The following is a 20,000-nucleotide window of genomic DNA, read 5'->3' as shown; positions in this document are numbered from 1 at the left end:
ATCTCAGCACTGCTGTTCAGCGTGACTAATCTACAGATCTCAGCTCACCGCGTTCCCCTACTTGTTCCTGTATTTCTGCACGACAAACCCAGCAACCATATACCCTGCCGTGAATCGTGAAACTCTCCTATATATCAATTGGAGGGTCTTGGAAAGCCACTCTGGTTTCATACCAAAGTGTTTGGTAAAAACATTCTCTAAGCTGTACCTGCAGTGGAATAGGCAGTATGTTGATATAGCTCTCCCAAGTTTCAAAGAACTTATGGGTTAGTGTGCCCTTGTGTAATGACGCCTCCAGCAGATCCATTTTCCTCGAACATATCTAGTGTAGGAGGGGAGTTCTGTACCCACATATAGAAAATGGTTTCCTGGCTGCAGCAGAGATTGCCATCAACAATATTTCCCCCCCTACAGCAATCCACATGGGAGTACGCCCAACACTGCCCACTCTGGGCCGAGTGGAAAGTAGTTTACCAGCTTTGTTGTTGCAAAACTCCATATACAGGTCTGGGCTGGGTCACTGGGCCATGTTAATTTTTTTTTTTCCTTTAAAATAGGCTGCTGAGTAGAGCCTTGCCCCCCAGCCTAAAATTTTCCAGCCTCCCCTGCAAACATACCTGCCCCCTGCAGGATATCTTAGAAATACAATATCTCTTCCCAGTGTCACAGCAAGATAACTTCATATTCATTAACCAGGGTATGAGTTCAGCCACATTTACATACCAAATATAGATATATTATTTCTCTCCCTTCTCTGTACAGCTGCTATCTATAGTTGACACACCATCACGTAATGGTCACTGAATTTACATTTGCACAGAGATATCTCAACACATGAAATATGAAGAAAAGTGTTTAGAAGTGTTATATTTTTTTATATAAATACATTGGTCCTGTGTAAAAGATGCTTTCTTGAAGGTGCATGGAGTCCCCTGTGTCACACATAAGTCTGGTTGTTACTTTTCTGATTTCTGCCAGTAACTTCATACGGACTTGACAGAGTGCCATATTTACTGTTTATTTTTCAACCTGCTAAATTTAGCAAATCTATAGGAACTGTGGACAAAACGTGCATGTGCCATGTTTAATTTGTACTCGGCAGATGCTGCAATAACTTCTTTTCACATAACGATTCAGCGAAACAGACATTTCGACAAGAAAGCCAAATCTTTTTTTCATACAACTGTGAGTTTACACATATATCCAGGGGTGCCTTTATATTTTTAGGGGACTTTGGGTGGATAACCCAATCACTGGAGCTCCCCCTGATGTAAGTACATAATCAGGGCAGATCTGAAACATGGTCATAATTTATTAACATAACGGCAGCTTTCTGAGGTTGCTGTGGGGCCAATAGAGTCTTGGCTTTTATATCGATACCCAGTATTCGAAGCGGAAATTTAGAAGTGGCGGAATGAAAAAATTGTAGCGGGAATGTAAGTGAATGGAATGCAATAGTTTTATAATGAAGGCAGTTGGAGTGTCAGTACGTCATACCACCGTATACACCCCCACATCCACCACTGGCAATACTATTAGGATACAATCTACCTCTTCCCCGGCCTGTTTTCCTTCCCTTTATCTTCTTTGTAAAGTTTATCCTCCATCCATACATGGCTGTTTGTTTCATAAAATAAAATTGTAAAAAATAAACAAAGCTTTAAAAAGTCCTAATTTGCTCTTTCTATTCTTTATTACATTTTTTTGCTCCAAAAGTGAATCTGGACTGTTCTGTTTCTACGGTGTGGAAAAAAAAAAAAATTATAGTGCTAAGTGTAAGTAGCTCTGCATCCACTGCAATGCCAGGTAACAGGGAACCAATGGGCTGAAGAGGATATATTTCAAAATGTAGTTTAGTGAAACAAATAAATGTTCTTTTTATTGATTTCTTAAAAAAATAAGAAAAGATACACATAGGTTTTTACAATGTACTTCACTCAAATGGATGTGTTAAAAGAAGAAAAATTCTTTCTACTGCGTTGGGTACTTAAATTTCTGTGTGTCAAACGTTGCTAAACACGGACAAGATGGTTGGCGCAGATTTATAAAAACACATTCAATTTTTATCTCCTTTAGGACCATGTGTGATTTGGGCCAGGTGGTCAGACCAGTTTTCATATTTTCTCTGTATGACACTTTCACCAGGCATGACTTTTTTTTTTATTTTGTAACTCTCAAAATGTGGATTTTATCCCCCCCCCCAAAAAAAAACCCAACCAAATTGCGCTTCTTATTGGTAGCATATTGGGATAATTTTTTTTCTGTCTATAACTTTATATTACAGGCGAAGTAGGAACAAAACGGCATCATTTTTAAGCGCTTAGTGTAATGCCACAAAGTCATGGCCAAATATATTGGCACCCTTACAAGTTTTCCAAATAACTCGCAATTTCCTCTAAATAAAAGGTGAAATTAACAACGGAATTTGGTCTCTAAAATTCTCTCTCTGTTAATATACAGAACTTTTGGTTGAGAGTCTGAATTTAACACTGCATATGCTTTTAAAACAAAAAAAGAAAAGAAATGGCATTGAAAAAAATAATGACATTTTAGACTTAATATTTGGTAGCACAGCCTTTGGTCAAAATAACTGCAATCAACCAAATCCTATAGCCATGGATAAGCTTCCTGCACCTCTCTACTGGCATATTGGTCCAGTCACCTTATGCAAACTGCTACAGATTAGAGCATACTTGCCTACTCTCTCGGAATGTCTGGGAGACTCTGAATTCTGGATAAGTCTTCCGGGAGAGCAGGCGATTCTACCGCATCCTGTCTCAGACATGCCTCAGTGACGCGATTCATGGCAAATAGTGTCATTTTGGCCCCGCCACAAAAGACAGATTGTAGTCGTGAGGCCAAAATGCCGTGATTCGCTGTGCCCCACCCCTTTCCACCCTCTCACCACACTCCTCTTTCAGGATTTCCCTGAGGTAGATGGCACAAAGTAGGCAAGCATGGATTAGAGGGGTGGCTTCTCCCAACTGTTGTATTCAGATCTGCGCCTGTGAGGCAGATTCAACTGGCCACAATGTTTCTCAGAACATTACAGCCGCACATTTTTTACCAGTAGTATGGTAAAAACTAACGCTCATTTTTTTGCACCTCTATGGGACTTACATCTAGACTCATTACTGGCCACTTCACAACAGCAAAGCGTCTTGTCTTCAACCAGTGCTGGGTGCTTAATGACGTGTGTGACCCAGCTACCCAACACTGGGTTCAACCATTTTCTGGAAGACATGGCACATTACTATAAAACACTGCAAGGTTGCCAATATTTTTGTTCACGACTGTATATTGGTAACTTTGTTCTACAACGTGTAAAGTTTAAAAGGTATATTAAAAATACGTATAAAGACTTAAAAGAATAAAAATAAATAGTCCACATTTACTGTGCTGCTATAGATCCAAAGGTTATGCAGAAACAATACATACACTATATGGGAAGAATATACAGCGTATTCCGTACATCATTTGTAACATATAAAGCAATACCGGTTAAGATACTCTCAATTAAAGAGGAAGTTGTTATGACTAGCGTAGTGTCTTGCATCCCTCAGTGTGTAGAACTAATTAGCAACCTCTTAAAAGATTGGTCACTGTATAAAAGTTCCACTCACCAAATAAATCTGAAAAGAAAACATGTATCTCCTTTTCTAATCCATCAAAACTGCGTCATCCCATTCTCTGTGACACGGGCACATGTGGCATTGAAGTCACACTCATGCAGCAATGCGTAAGTAGCATGCATAATGTGAGTTACCCCAAACCCACAAAAATTTGCCAATTTTTGTCTACCCTTATGCCTACCCTAATGCATCCACTTTGCACACAGGTGAGTTGCAGATGTGAGAAACGATTTTTTAGATGTTACACTAATCCTCATTGTACTAGGGGAACAAACATGGAAAACGACCTTTTCCCTATTTTGTCAGCAGTTAAACAGGTAAAACATATAAAATAAAAAGTGATGTTCCAAATTGCTACCAAAAGAAATCACTATCTGTCACGAAACACAATAGAAAACACATTTATGTAGACTAAGAAATAAACAAAAAAATGTATTCAAATTTAAAGTGTCACATCCCAAAAAGTGAAATTTGCTCTGGTTATGAAGGTGTGAAATCCATCCATTAATCAAGTGGTTAATACGTTAGCATCTAGAGATCCACAGTAACTTAAACACAATATAACAAAGGCAATGCATTATATTTGAAGAAATAAATTGCAAATATAAATGACGTTGAACTTTACACAGCATATTAAAAATATTTAAAAATTCTCAATTAGTACAGAAAGGGGAATGAGTCAATACAAATTGTTCATAACAGATCACAGTAAGTAAAAAATATAGAAGCAAAAATATTTCTGCAAAAGAAATTGTGTTTGCCTGTATGGGATGAAACTAAAATCCGTGAGACAGATGCGATTCATACTACAGTATTAGTCACAAAGCTGTTAATGTCCTGAACATTTTTGCAGTCACATTCAAATCACTATGTGTAGCATATTGATCAGTGGTGTAGCAAAAACATACTTGCCGACTCTTTCTACCTGGTTTCTGGTAGATGCGGAAACCAGATTGGAAAAGAGGCGGGCAAGGCTTCATCACAAAATTTGTGTCATTGAGTGGGCGGGAAGTGAATCCACCCTCATTTACCTCACTAAACACTGAGTAGTCAGGGAGTGATACCCCAATTCATGTCCTCACTCCCCTGCCACTTGGTATTTACTGAGAGGCAGGCGGACCTTGATGATGTGATTTGCTTCATGTCTCCGTCCACTTTGCATCAGTGAAGTGCTCTCTGGGAGATCTGATCACTATCTGGGAGATAAACCAAATAAATATGTGACTAAAAATTCAAGCGCTAATAGTGTTTGTTGTATTTTGGAAAAAAAAATGTGAATTATAAAAGGGACTTAGTTCTCTCTATCATATAACAAACTAAACAATCAACACCCCAAAAAAAAAATCAAACTTATGAATCTTATATTGAATACAAGTGACAAAAAATACTTATGTTGTGATAAGGGATGAATCCTCTTCTCTTCTATATCAATTGTGCATTCACAAAAAAATTGACATAAGTGAGAAAAAAAGTAAAAACAAATAGCGCGATACTGTGTAAACAACATAAAATATTTGACATAAAAAAAACTTTGTGTTTCTAGTGATGATATTCTCAAATGTTTCAGCAATTCCTTCCCCCTAAGGGAGTGTACTTACAAAAGACAAAATGTTTTCTGCGCTATCAAAACACCTTCTTGAGTCTATTAGATGTGATTTTCACCTTCACCTCCAAACTCCCATTGTATGTGCGCTTACAAACCATAGAAATATTAAGAGCTTTGTATTTTAGGAATTTTTCAATATCCAGATTCCAGTTGTTTAGTGATGAACATCTCCCCAATGGGTGTGTTAGACATCAGAAAAAGGGGGAAAAAAATATATATCTCGTGTGATAGTGTAAATATGAAATTTTAATAACATAAGAAAATATATAAAATCATAAAAACATATCGATACAAAAATCCTAGGGCACATCAGAAATGTGAATGGACTCCTACCAGAAATAGATGATATTGCACACGGTACAAAGCACAAGGTCTGCTGGAATGATTGTAGTAATAAGGTCTCCAAATGCTCAAACACCTGGTATAAGTGTTCATATGCCTGTAGGAAATAGAACCTTTACATCCAACACGTTTCAACCACAACAGGTCTTTTTGGGGGGATGGTTTAGTTTGTTATATAATAGAGAGGACCAAGTCCCTTTATAATTCTCATTTTTTCCAAAATACACTATTAGTGCTTGAATTTTCAGTCACATATTTATTTGGTTGATCACTTTTTGGGAAAATCTGGAAATCTACATCCTATTCTAAATTGGTAAAGCAACTTTTAGAAAGGAGCGCAGGATACACTTGGTGCTTTTGTGAAGTTTACTATCTGGGAGGTCATCCCCTAATTCAGGAGGCTCTAGGACATTCTGGTAAAGCAGGCAATTATAAAACAGTAGCAACAGCGGTGAGAGTCAGTAGTCCAGGTACCACCTCAATACGCTACACGGGCTCATGGCTGTTCTCTTCTTTTGCTTTCTTTATAATGAGGCAGCAACACAGCCAGTTTTGCATTTACATGAGGCTTTCTAAGTCAGGAGCCTGGTGTAATGCATTGCTGCATAGCACTAGACTTAAGATTAAATGACAGCCCTTATGACTATAGACTTATATTTATGTCCTGAAGAGAGGGAATCCACAGCGGACCAGAGGAACACAACCTGCACCCATGTGATTACTTCATTGCCAGATTTACTCACTGTTTGACCAAGAAAGGTTACCTGAACGAATAAACTGCCCAATCAGCTACTGTATGCTGCAGTGTGAGGCAAGATGATGGGTGACCGGTGCGACCTTGGATCACCTTGATAGGTAACTCAGTATTAGGTGCAGACGATTTAAAGGAGAGGGAGAGAATAGCAAAGCTAAACCCCTGCCCAGGGTCCAAGATGGTTTTAATCTGAACACTGTATTAGACATAAATGCACCCTTTGTATTTTTGTTATAGTGTATTTTATATTAGATGTTATACAGGTTTGTGATATATTGGTATTACTTTAAAAATTTCTTCCTGATAAATACATCCAATCGTGCCAATGCCAATCTGCATTCCTATCCAGACTTCAAAGCATCCACATCACATCGACTGAAGGTCATATAGCGCCAAATAATTCACCTACCTTTAACCCTGCTATGTTCAGTATTACAGTAATAAACAGGGCAACGACAAGTATCCAGAGCCATAGATTATGGGGCTTCCTTGTTTCTAATTAGGAGACACTCGCATATTCCATGCTGAGACAGACAAGATTATAAAGCTACAAAATTGTAAGAGAGACTATTATTTTCAAGTTGTGAGACCATTTCCTTATATCCTTTTCCTTTCTCCTTAGCGCACTAGATAGAGAGACATTTGGCTCACATACACATCTTGTATCTTTTAACTGGCGCAGAGGTCAAGATGCTGGTCTGGTAAGGGATTAGTAAGATAGCACGATCCTGCTCCTCACTGGATTCACAATAGGTCCTGTGTTAAGAGATGGAGAGGAGAATAAAGTACAGTTTCAGCTGCAGAGATTAAGGCCGCTATCTCTTCCCAGTCCGTCGTGTCTCTTTGCCATTACTGATGGAGTTAGGCACTCCAGGAAGTGAGTGGTTGGGTTGGCTGCGTGTGATCCGTCCACTTGAGGGGTGAGTGGGTGCTGGTGACTGGAGCACAACACTACCTGGATTATTACTTCCATTGCCATTAGGTAGGTCAGAGGCTGAAAAAAAAAATGCAAATATACATTCTGTTTCCTTAAATATTTATTAAAACATTAGCCCTGTTCCTATATATATTGCTGTATCAATCTAACTGCGCAGTTACCCTTATGTTACTCAAAAATATAATAGTCTGACTGATTAACCTTTACAGCCATAACCAGTTTTGTGGTTTTGTTGCACATTAATTTTTAGCTTATTAATCTATCCAGCCAATGGTTATAGTTGCTTTTGAGAGAAAGCTTTGTTTTTCCTAGTTAACAGCTGTAAAATGAAGACTTTGAATCAAAGTTTTAGGGAGCTAAAGGGGCATATATTTACATGTAGAAGTCATAAGAGGCTCAAATCAATGGTCTCTATTTTTATTACTTATGGATCCAATGCAAACTGGATCCATTATCATCATCATCAACATTTATTTATATAGTGCCAGCAAATTCCGTAGCGCTTTACAATTGGGAACAAACATTAATAAGACAATACTGGGTAATACATACAGACAGAGAGGTAAGAGAACCCTGCTCGAAAGCTTACAATCTATAGGACAATGGGAGTTTGAAACACAAGGGCATGTGCTACATCATATTGCACAATGGACCAGCCAGACTGCAAAGGTAAAAGTACTGAGTGGGCTGTGTGTGTTGCAATGTTGGTCAGAAGGTTGTTGTCTTGCGTTAGCAGTGTAGAGGTTGGCAATAGGGTAATCTAGGGAAATTAAGATGGTGGTTGAGGAATATCATAACCTTGTCTGAAGAGGTGGGTTTTCAGTGAACACTTGAAGACTAGAGGAAAGTCTTACTGTGCGAGGGAGGGAATTCCACAAAGTAGGTGCAGCCCGGAAAAAATCCTGTAACCGAGAATGGGAGGATGTGATGAGAGTGGAGGAGAGACGTAGATCTTGTGCAGAACGGAGGTGTCGAGTAGGGAGATATTTCGAGGAATGTATGTCGGTGCAATTTTGTTGATGGCCTTGTATGTTAGTAGAAGAATTTTATATTGGATTCGTTGAAATAGAGGCAGCCAATGTAGAGACTGAGAGTGGCTCAGCAGAGGAATAACGGTTTGTAAGGAAAATCAGTCTAGCCGCTGCGTGCAAAATAGATTGTAGGGGTTCAAGTCTGACTTTGGGAAGACTAGTAAGGAGGGAATTGCAATAGTCGATGCGGGAGATGATGAGTGCATGAATTAATGTTTTTGCGGTGTCTTGTGTCAGATATGTGCGTATTCTGGAAATGTTCTTTAGGTGTATGTAACATGATTTAGATATAGAGTTGATGTGGTGAATAAACGACAGTTGTGAATCAAGGATTACACCTAGGCAACGAGCTTGCGGGGTGGGATTTATGGTCATGTTATCGACAGAAATAGAAATGTCAGGCAGGAAGCTTCTGTTCTTGGGTGGGAATATTATTAATTCAGTTTTTGAAAGTTTGAGTTGGCGAGAAGACATCCAAGATGAAATGGCAGAAAGACAGTCAGTAACGTGAGACAACACAGATGGTGAAAGATCAGGAGAATAGATAAATTTGTGTATCATCCGCATAGAGATGATACTGAAATCCAAAGGAGTTTATTAGTTTTTCAAGAGAAGTGGTGTAGATAGAGAATAGCAGAGGACCTAGGACTGAGCCTTTTGGTACTCCAACTGATAAAGGAAGCGGAGCAGAGGTGGATCCAGAGAAATTAACACTGAAAGAGCGATTAGATAGGTAGGATGAGAACCAGGATAGGACAGTGCCTTCAAGACCTAGGGATTGCAGCGTTTGTATGAGGAGAGAGTGGTCAACAGTGTCAAATGCAGCAGAGAGATCCAGGAGAATTAGAAGAGAGTATTGGTTATTATTTTTTGCAGTGATCAAATCATTGACAACTTTGGTCAGCGCAGTCTCTGTGGAGTGTTGAGAGCGAAAGCCTGACTGAAGAGGATCCAATAAGTTGTTTGCTGTAAGAAAGTGTGTGAGGTGTGTGTAGGCAATTCTCTTGAGAAGCTTGGAGGGGCATGGGAGCTGGGAGATGGGGCGGTAATTTATGAGAGCGTTAGGGTCAGAATTCTGTTTTTTTTAAAATGGGAGTAATCACTGCATGCTGCATGCTTGAATATAGATGGAAAAATACCAGTAGAAAGAGATAGATTACAGATTTTAGTTAGAGGGGGAATGAGCACAGGAGACAGGGACATACCCATTTGTGAGGGAATGGGATCAAGAGGACAGGAGGTAGAGTAGGAAGATGAGAAGAGAGTAGAAACTTTCTCTTCATTTGTGGGATCAAATGAAGAGAGTGTCGGAGGGTGCTACAAAGGAATTAAGCAGATTGCTTGTCAAGGGAGATACCATTTCAAGCCTGATCTTATCTATTTTGTCCTTGAAATAGGAAGCAAGATCCTGTGCACTGATGTTAGTTGGAGGATTTGGGGCGGGAGGATTCAGAAGAGAGAGTTAAATGTGTTAAAGAGGCGTTTGGGGTTAGAAGCCTGAGCATAGATGAGAGATCGGTAGTATGCTTGTTTAGCAGTGTCCAGAGCATTTCTGTAGGAGTGGTAGATATCATTAGTAATTACAACAGGTGGGGTACGTTACTGTGATACTTGTAATAATGACAGCAGGTATATAGACATATAAAATCCGATTGCCATTAAAGCGACCTGCTTAAAATGCTGACTTACATTAATAGAGACAAAGAACATCTCCGAAAACAGTACCTTGCAGACTGCTATAAATTCCGAACTGTTTGCATGCCGGCACTGCCGTTTTAAAACACAAAACGGAGAGACATTCAGCTTTGTGAATTTAAAGCAGCAAAGGCAGGACCCCACAACTTGACAGTTTATTTTAAGGACTAGGATTAAACTTGCCGCTTTAAACCATTACCACCAATTACAACAGCAGGCAATATTAAATATTAAAATACATGTTAACATGGATCTATTAGTAATGCCTTGCATGGATTGCTAATAGGAGTAAGCCCCTTGGTGACGTCACAGGGACTTTCAATGACAATGCTAATACACTTCAGTCAAGAGATATAGGTGGGAGGATTGTACAGAAAAATAATCTCCCGATCTCCAATAAGATGTTTTTAATCATCAACTTGCGCTGATGCACTGCACATGTGATGTTTTTAAAATGCCATCTTGCATGAAGATTTCATTGTTATCAGTGAAGGAACCATACAGCACTGTGTTTTTACCTGGAGGAGTAGCGCTACTTGAAGAACTGTGATTGGCTGTTCCTGTCACATTTTCTGTCTGTGCCTGAAATCATAAAGTAAAGTAAGGCTAGGTACACACTATAGGAAAAATAAAGGATTAGCGATTCACAAACGACAGTGACATAAATAAAAATCCCAATCAGAATGCCGATTCATGTGTACACACTGTACATGATTTACCTTCAGATCTGCGACAGCCAGCCGATGGTTATGACAGATGAAGAGCAGACAGTCGCTCAGCAGGGATCCACCCCCATGCTCTTAGCCTGCATTCCCCCACCTCATCTGTCGTTCCAATTCTGCAGAATGCCTACACACTGCAGAATTGGAATGACATTGTTCCATTGTTGAATGTGAGTTTAAAGTCAGTTTGAAAATCTTGATCAACGATTTTATGTGCTTTGGAATGATGATCATACACCGTTCCAGGGTACACATTACTGTGATATTGGGGCAATCCTTCATTTGTCATTGCAGTGTGTATCTAGCCTAACACATCCGTACTCAATAAGCAAAGAGTAGACACACTGTCACTGATAACATAAAACACATCACCTGCTTGCTTTGGGATTGCTGAGCCACATACTCAGGGTTTGGCTCACTAAAGTTAGGTGCTTCAGAATAAACCATGCAAAATCTGAGGAAGAGAAAAATGTCAATAACAGCTAAATTAGATAACGAAAAATGCTCTCCTACATACAGAAAGTGACTGGGCAGACGAGCACTATGTCTTACTCTCCAATCTTCTGTAGGTCACCACCCCGTCCTGTGTACAGAGTCAGGCAGCCCTTGAAGACAGAAGCATAACTGCAAATAGAGACAGAGGATAAGAGAGAAAAAGGAGAAGATCTAAGGCAAATTCTCGCTAAACAATTTGCTTGGTGACACGTAAAATTCATTTTTGGAACACTATTTTGAGCATTTTAAAGCTAAAAGTATTGGGATAACGTCTAGTCAGGTATCCTTACCACAGATAAGGGGACGAAAACCGACAAAGTATACACAGGGGTTAGCTACATGAACTAGGGGCAGTTGACAAAAAGTGGAAAACAACTTCAAAAGAAAATGGAGGTAACATATTACACACAGTTATCAAAATAGTGCTTTCATCTGGAGAAATTCATATTACATTAACACAAATAAGGACATAACAAATGTTTCTGCAAGCAATAACTAGACTTTAATCTTACAATAGTTCAACACAAATGTTATACTTGGCATTACTCAACTGGCAGCTGCCACTGAAATTCAAATAAGCTCTCCTGCCCTGGTATTAAAAGTTTCCATGCTAAAATAAATATTCATTGTCCCAATAAAGAAATGCAACATCTACAAGTAAATATGTAAAAGGCGTATGTGACTTTACAAACATTGCTCCTAAAAGAATGTACCCTATTGTAGCGGCAACATTTGCTCATTAAATGTCATGAACTGTTACTACTACTTGTTGGATTTTATTAGCCAAAATTATCCTATAAATGTCCCCACTAACATCACAAAAGCAAGAATCTGTTGTAGATGTCAGAATAATGTTCTCTGAATGCGTTTTGACACTGAGCACTTTTCTGCAGTCACTGAGAAGCACTATTGAGAAAAAAAAATGCAAGTTTTGAGTAGTACAGAATACATAGCTTATTCAGTATACTTTTAAATTAGGAAAGAGGGGAAAATGATGGGACGGTGACACAATCTCATTTGAATCCTTGTGGCTGGATGTAAGGAGGTTTGACTAATAAAGGAGAGTGAACAACAGCGAGGGTAACCTTAAGTAACATGCCCAAAGAAGTCGGCTGGGGCAGTGTTGCGAGATGGATTAATATTTATGGAGGAGAGATCCTTACAGAACAAAGAGCAAAGCTGATGGATAATCTAAACACACCTGCCTGATCTTACAGATATTGGTGCTAACGCAGAGTTGGTCGCAAAATGGGAGTAAATTATTAAAATATAAAAAAAGCATGGAAAGATAGCGCAAATCTGCATCTCGAGATGCATCCGCATCAGCAGCACCTGGTTTATGACATCATAATCATTATTTGCACCTGCCTGATAGGAGGGACAAAAGAAACGCTCATTAACAGATGTATATGCATGTTTCTGCCGTCTGCATGAGCGATATTTGTGCAAACACACCTTTACTGTACTTGGCCAATGTAAGAACGCTCCTATCCCAACAAGTCTCATCTCTCCAGGTACATGTGGGTGTAAGTGCCAAAATCGCACAAGTGTGCATAGTGTGGGAAATTATTAATCAAACATTCCAGATAATAGGCCCCATACCTAAATAACATACATCTGATAATAATAATATACACAAACCTTGTCCAAGTTATATTTTTGTAAATACTACATAATGATGTTTTCATTTCAGAATTAATAAGGAAACCCCATTGTAATTTGGAAAGGGATCAGTATTGCCTGTCTTAAACAACTTTGTTTGAAGCCTTCAGAATACCTTAGAATTGACAGTACGGGTTTATATTATGCCATTATCCAATTATCCAGTGTCACTCCTAGAACAAGATAACATAACGTACACTAATTATCACTGCGATCTGGTACATCAAATACCTATTTTTGAGATTTTAAAAAATGTTGCTATTCCCTGAACCTTCTACAAACATCTCACGACTGGTCATGCTGCGTTGAGACATTGAGAGTCACTATAAATATATTAACTATGACATAGCTATGGCACCTCAGGTCCTATTTATAAACCCAGCAACCAGTTACCCTTTTGTGAGCCTGATGATGTCTCCAGGTTGGATCAGGTTTCCCACATCATCCCAGACAGAGATGTTGATGCTGCCCGTCTTGTCGGCTACCTTACAGGTTCTAACTTCATGGCCATCCTTTGTCTTGGTGACTCTACCTGGAACGTCAGGGCGAGGACAGTAATAAATAGTGATAACCTGCTATTGGAATGGAAAGTGTTTTTCCTATTCTTACATAAAGTTTACATTAAAACATGTAAAATAAGATCAGAAAAAACAACATAATTTTTGGGGAATTATTGTACACACGTCACAGTAGAGCTGTATGTACATGTAATATAATGATGTATTGCAAAGTTCCTTCAGTGCCCCTCACCCCTGGTCCTTAAGTATTCTACACCCACAAGGTATGTTTTGAAGACTACCTTCTGTATTTGCAGGTGGGACAATACTGACTCAGTAACATAAATTATGCACGATCTTCAAAACATGACCTGTTATGGGTACTTGAGGGCCAAACTTGGGAAAACATCATATAGATAAGTGGTGTGATCCAAATTAAGAACTCTCTTTTTAAGGCCTTTATCTTCTCTGATGATGCAGTACTTAGCAACAATTTATTTAGTAGAGAACTGTATAAACAGACTATTACTTTTCTAATAATGTAGACTAAAATGAAATAAATATTTATAACACTGCAGAAACATTTGCAGTAAATTATTAAAAAAACAAAACAAAAACAGAGTTGGAGCAGAGAAAAGGTAAAATGTAACAATAAAATAGCCTAAATCAATATAAAAAAAAGACATCAGAGCATCTGAAATACAAAGTCATGAAAAAGAGCACCTTTCTAAAATGTAAACTAAAAGTGGTGACAGGTTCCACATACCCAAGATGATTCAGCTTCTAAGAAACCTTTATCAAGTTGGAAGAGATAAGATTTTCCCACTTATTCAAAATAGCAAATCTGGCATTGGACAGATGCATGAAACCAATCTTCTACAAAGCGGGTTTGAGACTTAAAAGGGAACAGAGATCGGGACTGAAGTTTTCATGTACACAACTAGCTGTGTAAAGGGAGTGATCATTGCTCCATATACAGATAATGGCTCTGAAAGATCCAAACACCCTCTAACACTTCATGGAAATGGGATTTACATTTTAGTGAACTGATCCAGAAAGAACCCAGACTAAACCTACAAAATATTTTTACTGTAGGCATAGAGGAGTTCTTGCTGCAGCTGAATGGCAGCACTAACAGTCTTCTCCATTGTAAAGGACTGTTTTCTTGGCAGTCACTTACCTGTTTCAAGGACAATAAAAATAACATTCAGGTTTTTGAGCCCAGGCTTCACATCTTTCACAAAGGTTTCAGTGGTCATAATTCCCTCCTATCCAGCTAATGATGTGTAATCACTAAGATAAAAACAAGATATACATTGGATCTTTATTCATATGCATCTCATGCTATCCTGATGAACTATAAAATGTAACTCTACCAACACAACAGTATTTATTGTCATATTTCTGAATTATGTTGCATGTTTTAATTAGCCTTACAATGCAATTGCAAACGTTATAAAGTTTTTTGGTTTTTTTTTATTCAAATTCGTCATTCAAGTCTTCTCCATTATAATCTTTATGATAAACTATTGCTAAAATAATGTTAGTGACATATCAATGGTTATTAAAACAATTCTTATGGAAGAGGCTCTAAGTGCTTCTATATAATGACAGGGTAGACATCTTGGTTGCAGCTTATAAATTTTTATTCTGATGTCTCCAAAAACAGTTTTACTTCTCTTTTAGATATAATACAAGGGTATATATAGATATATGGTATGTATATAAACAGTAAACTCAGCTATAAATTGATCTTTTGGTGGGGGGGACAAAATAATTAGAAACACCAATTAATAGGGAGTTGATCCATCCCGTGGAGCCAGTGAGGCCTGTATGTGCCATGGTGTTGTCTACCAATGTCTGGAATTGTGTAGTATAAATGCAGCTCCATTCATCTAAAAGACAGTCACTCAACTGAGGCCTGGTGGATGAAGGCGGGAAATGCTTTCTCAGGCATTGTTGAAGAATATGCCACAAATGCTTGATTGGGTTTAGATCTGGCCATGACATATAGATAACATCTGTGTAAGGCTAATCAAACCAGTGGGCGACCATAAGTGGTCCATTGGTGTGAAAACTGTCATCCTGAAAGACATCTGTCCCTTTAGAAAAACAATGCTGCAATTTGGAGTAAAGATTATGCATAAATACCATTAAGTAGCAATTAGAATTGACTTCTAAGGGAATTACTGCTCCCAAGCCATATCAGGAAATTGTGCCCTACAGCTTATGGGATCACCAGAAACCTTCACTGTTGCAAACAAGGAGTCATGGCTGTACAGGTATTTAGGTTGGTGCCACAAATGTCTATTTGTTGATAACATGTGAAGGATGATTCACCTGACCATATCACCTTCCTCCACTATTTGGTAGTCCATTGCCATGCTCTTTGCAACACTGAAATTGCAAACATGCATTGCCTGGTGTGATGAGTAGTTTAAACATGGCATCCCGACGAAGATATTTAATTTTGCAGCATGGCACAGTAATGAAGGGGAGAGGGGGCAGCATGGCACAGAGTGAAGAAGGGGGGGCCAGGTGAAGGGGCGGAGCAGCATGGAGGGCACAGTGTGATCATAAGGAGTCACAGCGTGGTGATGATGAAGGGACACTAATGTGTGTGTGATGGAACAGGGGGCTTGTGGTAGTGTGTGGCTGTGTGATGGTACAGGGGACTTGTGGCAATGTAGTGTGTGAGATAGGTGGTGTCTAATTAATGGGTGCTATTTTGTTTGTGGGGGGTGATGGTGGGGCAATTTAATAGTGGGGACTATTAATTTAAGATCGGGTGGTTTGGGGGCTATTGAATGTGGGGGTGAGTTTGGGGAGAATGAGGTCTCTATTAAATGTGACTATAAATTATTTAATGGCAGTGATGGTTGCGGGAAATATTATGAAATGTAAATACTATTAATTTATTGCTGGGGCTGTTTGCAGGGAGGAAAATAGGATTATTTATTAAATGGAAATACTATTATTTTAATGTAGGGGCTGGAGGAAAGCCTAATTATTACTCGTGGGTGCTATTGATTTAACGCCGGGGCTGGGTGGAATTTTCTAAATGTACCCACTTTTTTTTGAAATAGGGCCCCCAGCATTCCAGGATCCATGCAAGCCAAAACTAAAAAAAAACAACAGCCACAGGAGGTGAAAGTGACAAGAACTGGTAGGAGAGAGCAGGAATGTCTGTGAAATGGTGTGATTCTAGTGGGACAATCCTGATTTTTGGTGACTGTTCTGCCCAAGGGGCAAGTCAAGGCTGTGAACTCTGTGTACACACTGCATATATATTACACTATGATGCTAGATGTCACGGTGAGCGAGGCACTGCAACCTTGTGCTAATGGTGTACAAAACAATGCAGGGTTTTTTTTGTAGGAGGGTGGCCTAGCGCCCCAATGATGCATAGTCACGCCCCCAATTGTGTGCGCATTCCCACTTTTATACCGCCTTTTTGCCATGCTCAACTATAAGGGGAGCCCTATGAAGTTGTTGTAGCGGGGCCCTGAATTCCTCTTGGCAGCCCTGCGGATATCACAATGCTGGATTATACACTTTTGCCTACTGTTGTCTATTGCTGATGATGGAGTTTGGAGTGCCACCCTAACAACACCTTAGACACCACTGAATGCTTGTGAAACATCAGACTGTTGAGCTGTCTAGGTCACTGAAGTTCCTGCCAATCCCAAAAGTGTAGGCAACAAGGACTATCCAGCATTTTTATACATAATATAAGATCCACTATGTTAAATGTCATTTGCTATGGTTATCACAGACATAAGTTATTATATATATATATATATATATATATATATATATATATATATATATATATACACACACACACACAGTGGTCGAAGCAAAAATTTAGTAGGGACAGTATGGAAATGTAGAAGTGCTGGCATGAAAAATGAAATGCGATTGTAAGCAAATATAATTTAATATTTTTACAATAAAGGCAGTAGAAGTGGCGGTTTGGCATAATATACACCCCCACATCAACCACTGTACATATATATATATATATATATATATTACACACAAATCTGCAACTCCTTGATCCACAAAAAGTTGTGATAATTATATAATTTCGTCTCTAGTGATTACATTTTGCACGGGACTCGTCCTTCGCTGTGAAGGGAGATGGAACATAATACTGCATGATTAAGTAACTTTTTTATTGAGATATGTGTTGCTTAAGTCAATTACTTTTTGTTGCGCTAAAAGGACACCGGGACTGCAGCCGCTTAGTGGTCATGAATGTTTCTGCATTGTACAAGTAGCATCTAGTGCATAAGCCCTACAGCAGAGAGCTTGCATGCATAGGAGGAGCAGCAATGGGGTAAGACGTGTATCTGGCATACGCTATATAAAAGTAGGCGAAGCGACTGATAAATAATACCTTTAGTAGAAGGGTCTGCTGCCCCTGTCACGACAGCGTTCCCTAATCACGATAGATCACATCCCTCTCCGCCCGACTCTCTCTTTGCTGCACTTGCAGGAAGTCACTGATTTCGTTCGACCAACCAGATCACGAAAAGCAGAGCCAGGTGCCAATCAGAGGAGAGCATTACAAGCCCTGACCAATTGAAACATTCTGGCCGCGCAGGACTGAAGAATTTTATGATGTCATCAATGGGGCGTGACAAGTAGTTGGGGGCGGGGCTCCTGTCAGACTGGTAGAAAGCATGTGAAGTCTCACTAGACATGTGCAATAAACTTAATATTTGTTTTTTCATAATATAAAATGCTAGCATTTCTCAGTAGTTCAATCTGAAATAAGCTAGTGGAAAAGTTAGTGAGGTTTGAGAGACTATTAAATAGAACATGTCACTTTTTAGAAGATAAAATAATCCTTTTATGAATAAAATATGATTTTTGCATTAGGTACACATTAGTTCCAATGAATAAAGCATATGCAGATAGGGAAAAAAGAATACCCTATAAGCAAGTGGCCACACTCAAACTTTTAGGCATCAAACAGCATAAAGGAGTGTCTTTCATCACACAGTGGAGTTGTGACATAGTAAGGAAGCCGCTGGAAGCAGGGCCCTCTTAATAACATTATGGGCCCCCGGGCAAAGCAGTGCACCGGGGCCCCTGTATATGTGTATATATATATATATACTTTAAAAAAAAAAAAGGTGATTTTATATATGTAAAAGAAAGTTATATATATATATATATATATATATATATATATCACTTTTTTATGCACTGGTCAGCCGTCAGCGTCCTTTCTTGAAATAATTAAAAAAACAAACCCTTAACTTACCTTTTAATCGGCTTATTCTCCGATGCGATCCTCTTCATTTTTCTTCCGAGTTACTGCTGCTGCCTGCTGATTAAAGTTGTTTTCGAGCGGGGGACTCCTCCGTGCTGCGCTCAGCAATGGATGTCGGGCAGGCGTGGTGACGTCACTCCCGACATGCACTGCGAGAGCCACACCACTGAGGTGGAGACCAGGGGGGGACCGGATCGCTAGCAGAGTATTTTCTTTTTTTGTAGGATTTTTTTTTTGGGCGCTGCCTCTGACAGGCCCCCGGGCACCTGCCCATTGTGTCCAATGAAAGAGACGGCCCTGGCTGGAAGTGAGCTTTACACTACGTGCCGCTCTACTCTCAAGTTGAGTCATTACATTTACATACAAAGCTCTCTGTGTTTCTGTGCTATCTCGCTGACAAAGGGAGCCAGGGGCTGACTGGGAACCTAAAGTGGCCCTGGGAAAAAATCTGAAAGTGGCCTCATGTGGGTGGGGCCAAATCAAGTATAGAAAGGGCCAACACAAAAGTAGATGGGATTAGTACAGTTGGCTATGCTCCTCCATTACATAACACCCTTCCCCTAACTTTCTCACCCATGGGCAGGGCCGGATTAACCTGAGGTCTAACTGGGCTACAGCCCATGGGCCTCGGGCATCCAGGGGGCCCTTGAAAGTGCTCAGCAGCATTATTGATCGGTGTGGGGGCGCCCCCGGCTCGATCAATGCTGCTGAGCACTTGCACTGCGGTCTGAGCTGCTGAGCCTGTCACTGTAGTCCATAATTGCCTACTTTCAGTAGGCAACGTTCGCGAGAGAGGCGCCTCGAATCGCGTCATTTTGGCCCCGCCTCCACAAGTAAAATGCCATTTTTTTTTAAGGGGGACGGGGCCAAAATAATGCAATTCTATGTGAATTGCGTCATTTTAACAAAGGAATTGCGGGATGCGGGAGAAATGCCAGCTCTCCCAGGAGTCCGGGAGACAAACCCGAATTTCGGGAGTCTCCCGGACTTTCCAGGAGAGTTGGCAAGTATGCTGTAGTCCTTCCCCGGCGCTCAGTAATCTCCTTACTGAGGAGATCTCGTGAGAGTGAGACTATGAGTCTCATTCTTGGCTCACAGAGGGGCCTCACAGGGGAATGGCGGCCCTCTTACCCCAGGGGCCTCCAGTCCCTTAATCCAGCCCTGCCAGTGGGATAAACATCCCTAAATTGGGAGAGTTGGGAGGTATGATTATTGTTTCACCCACATAATGGCTGCCTCCTCTGAATACAAGTGATGGATACACTTTGACTAATATATGGAAAGTAGAACAAAATGAGCAACTAAATTTAGCAAAAGTAAACCAGTAACAGAAAATGTAGTCA

The 20,000-nt window shown here is 39.7% G+C and overlaps 1 protein-coding gene across 1 annotated transcript; it reads right to left on the bottom strand.

The window, feature by feature from the left end:
* Positions 1 to 3,371: 3,371 nt before the first annotated feature.
* Positions 3,372 to 17,899, bottom strand: NABP2 (nucleic acid binding protein 2). The gene is made up of 7 exons (XM_075199589.1): positions 17,776 to 17,899; positions 14,554 to 14,666; positions 13,270 to 13,408; positions 11,272 to 11,343; positions 11,092 to 11,173; positions 10,516 to 10,579; positions 3,372 to 7,328 (listed from the first exon to the last, which is right to left on the bottom strand). The coding sequence occupies exons 2-7, from the start codon at positions 14,630 to 14,632 to the stop codon at positions 7,150 to 7,152; spliced, it is 615 nt and encodes a 204-aa protein (XP_075055690.1). The 5' UTR covers positions 14,633 to 14,666; positions 17,776 to 17,899; the 3' UTR covers positions 3,372 to 7,149.
* Positions 17,900 to 20,000: the final 2,101 nt, after the last annotated feature.

The sequence above is a fragment of the Mixophyes fleayi genome, chromosome 2 (genome assembly GCF_038048845.1).
Source record: "Mixophyes fleayi isolate aMixFle1 chromosome 2, aMixFle1.hap1, whole genome shotgun sequence".
NCBI lineage: Eukaryota > Metazoa > Chordata > Amphibia > Anura > Limnodynastidae > Mixophyes > Mixophyes fleayi.
This window is presented reverse-complemented; position numbering and strand designations above follow the sequence as displayed.

Excerpts from the sequence above, each read along its gene's own strand:
- NABP2 (XM_075199589.1), bottom strand. The coding sequence starts at position 14,632 with ATGACCACTGAAACCTTTGTGAAAGATGTGAAGCCTGGGCTCAAAAAC. Across the intron at positions 10,580-11,091 it reads AGCAATCCCAAAGCAAGCAG|GCACAGACAGAAAATGTGAC; the intron begins GTGATGTGTTTT and ends TTATGATTTCAG. Across the intron at positions 7,329-10,515 it reads AAGTAGCGCTACTCCTCCAG|CCTCTGACCTACCTAATGGC; the intron begins GTAAAAACACAG and ends TTTTTTTTTCAG.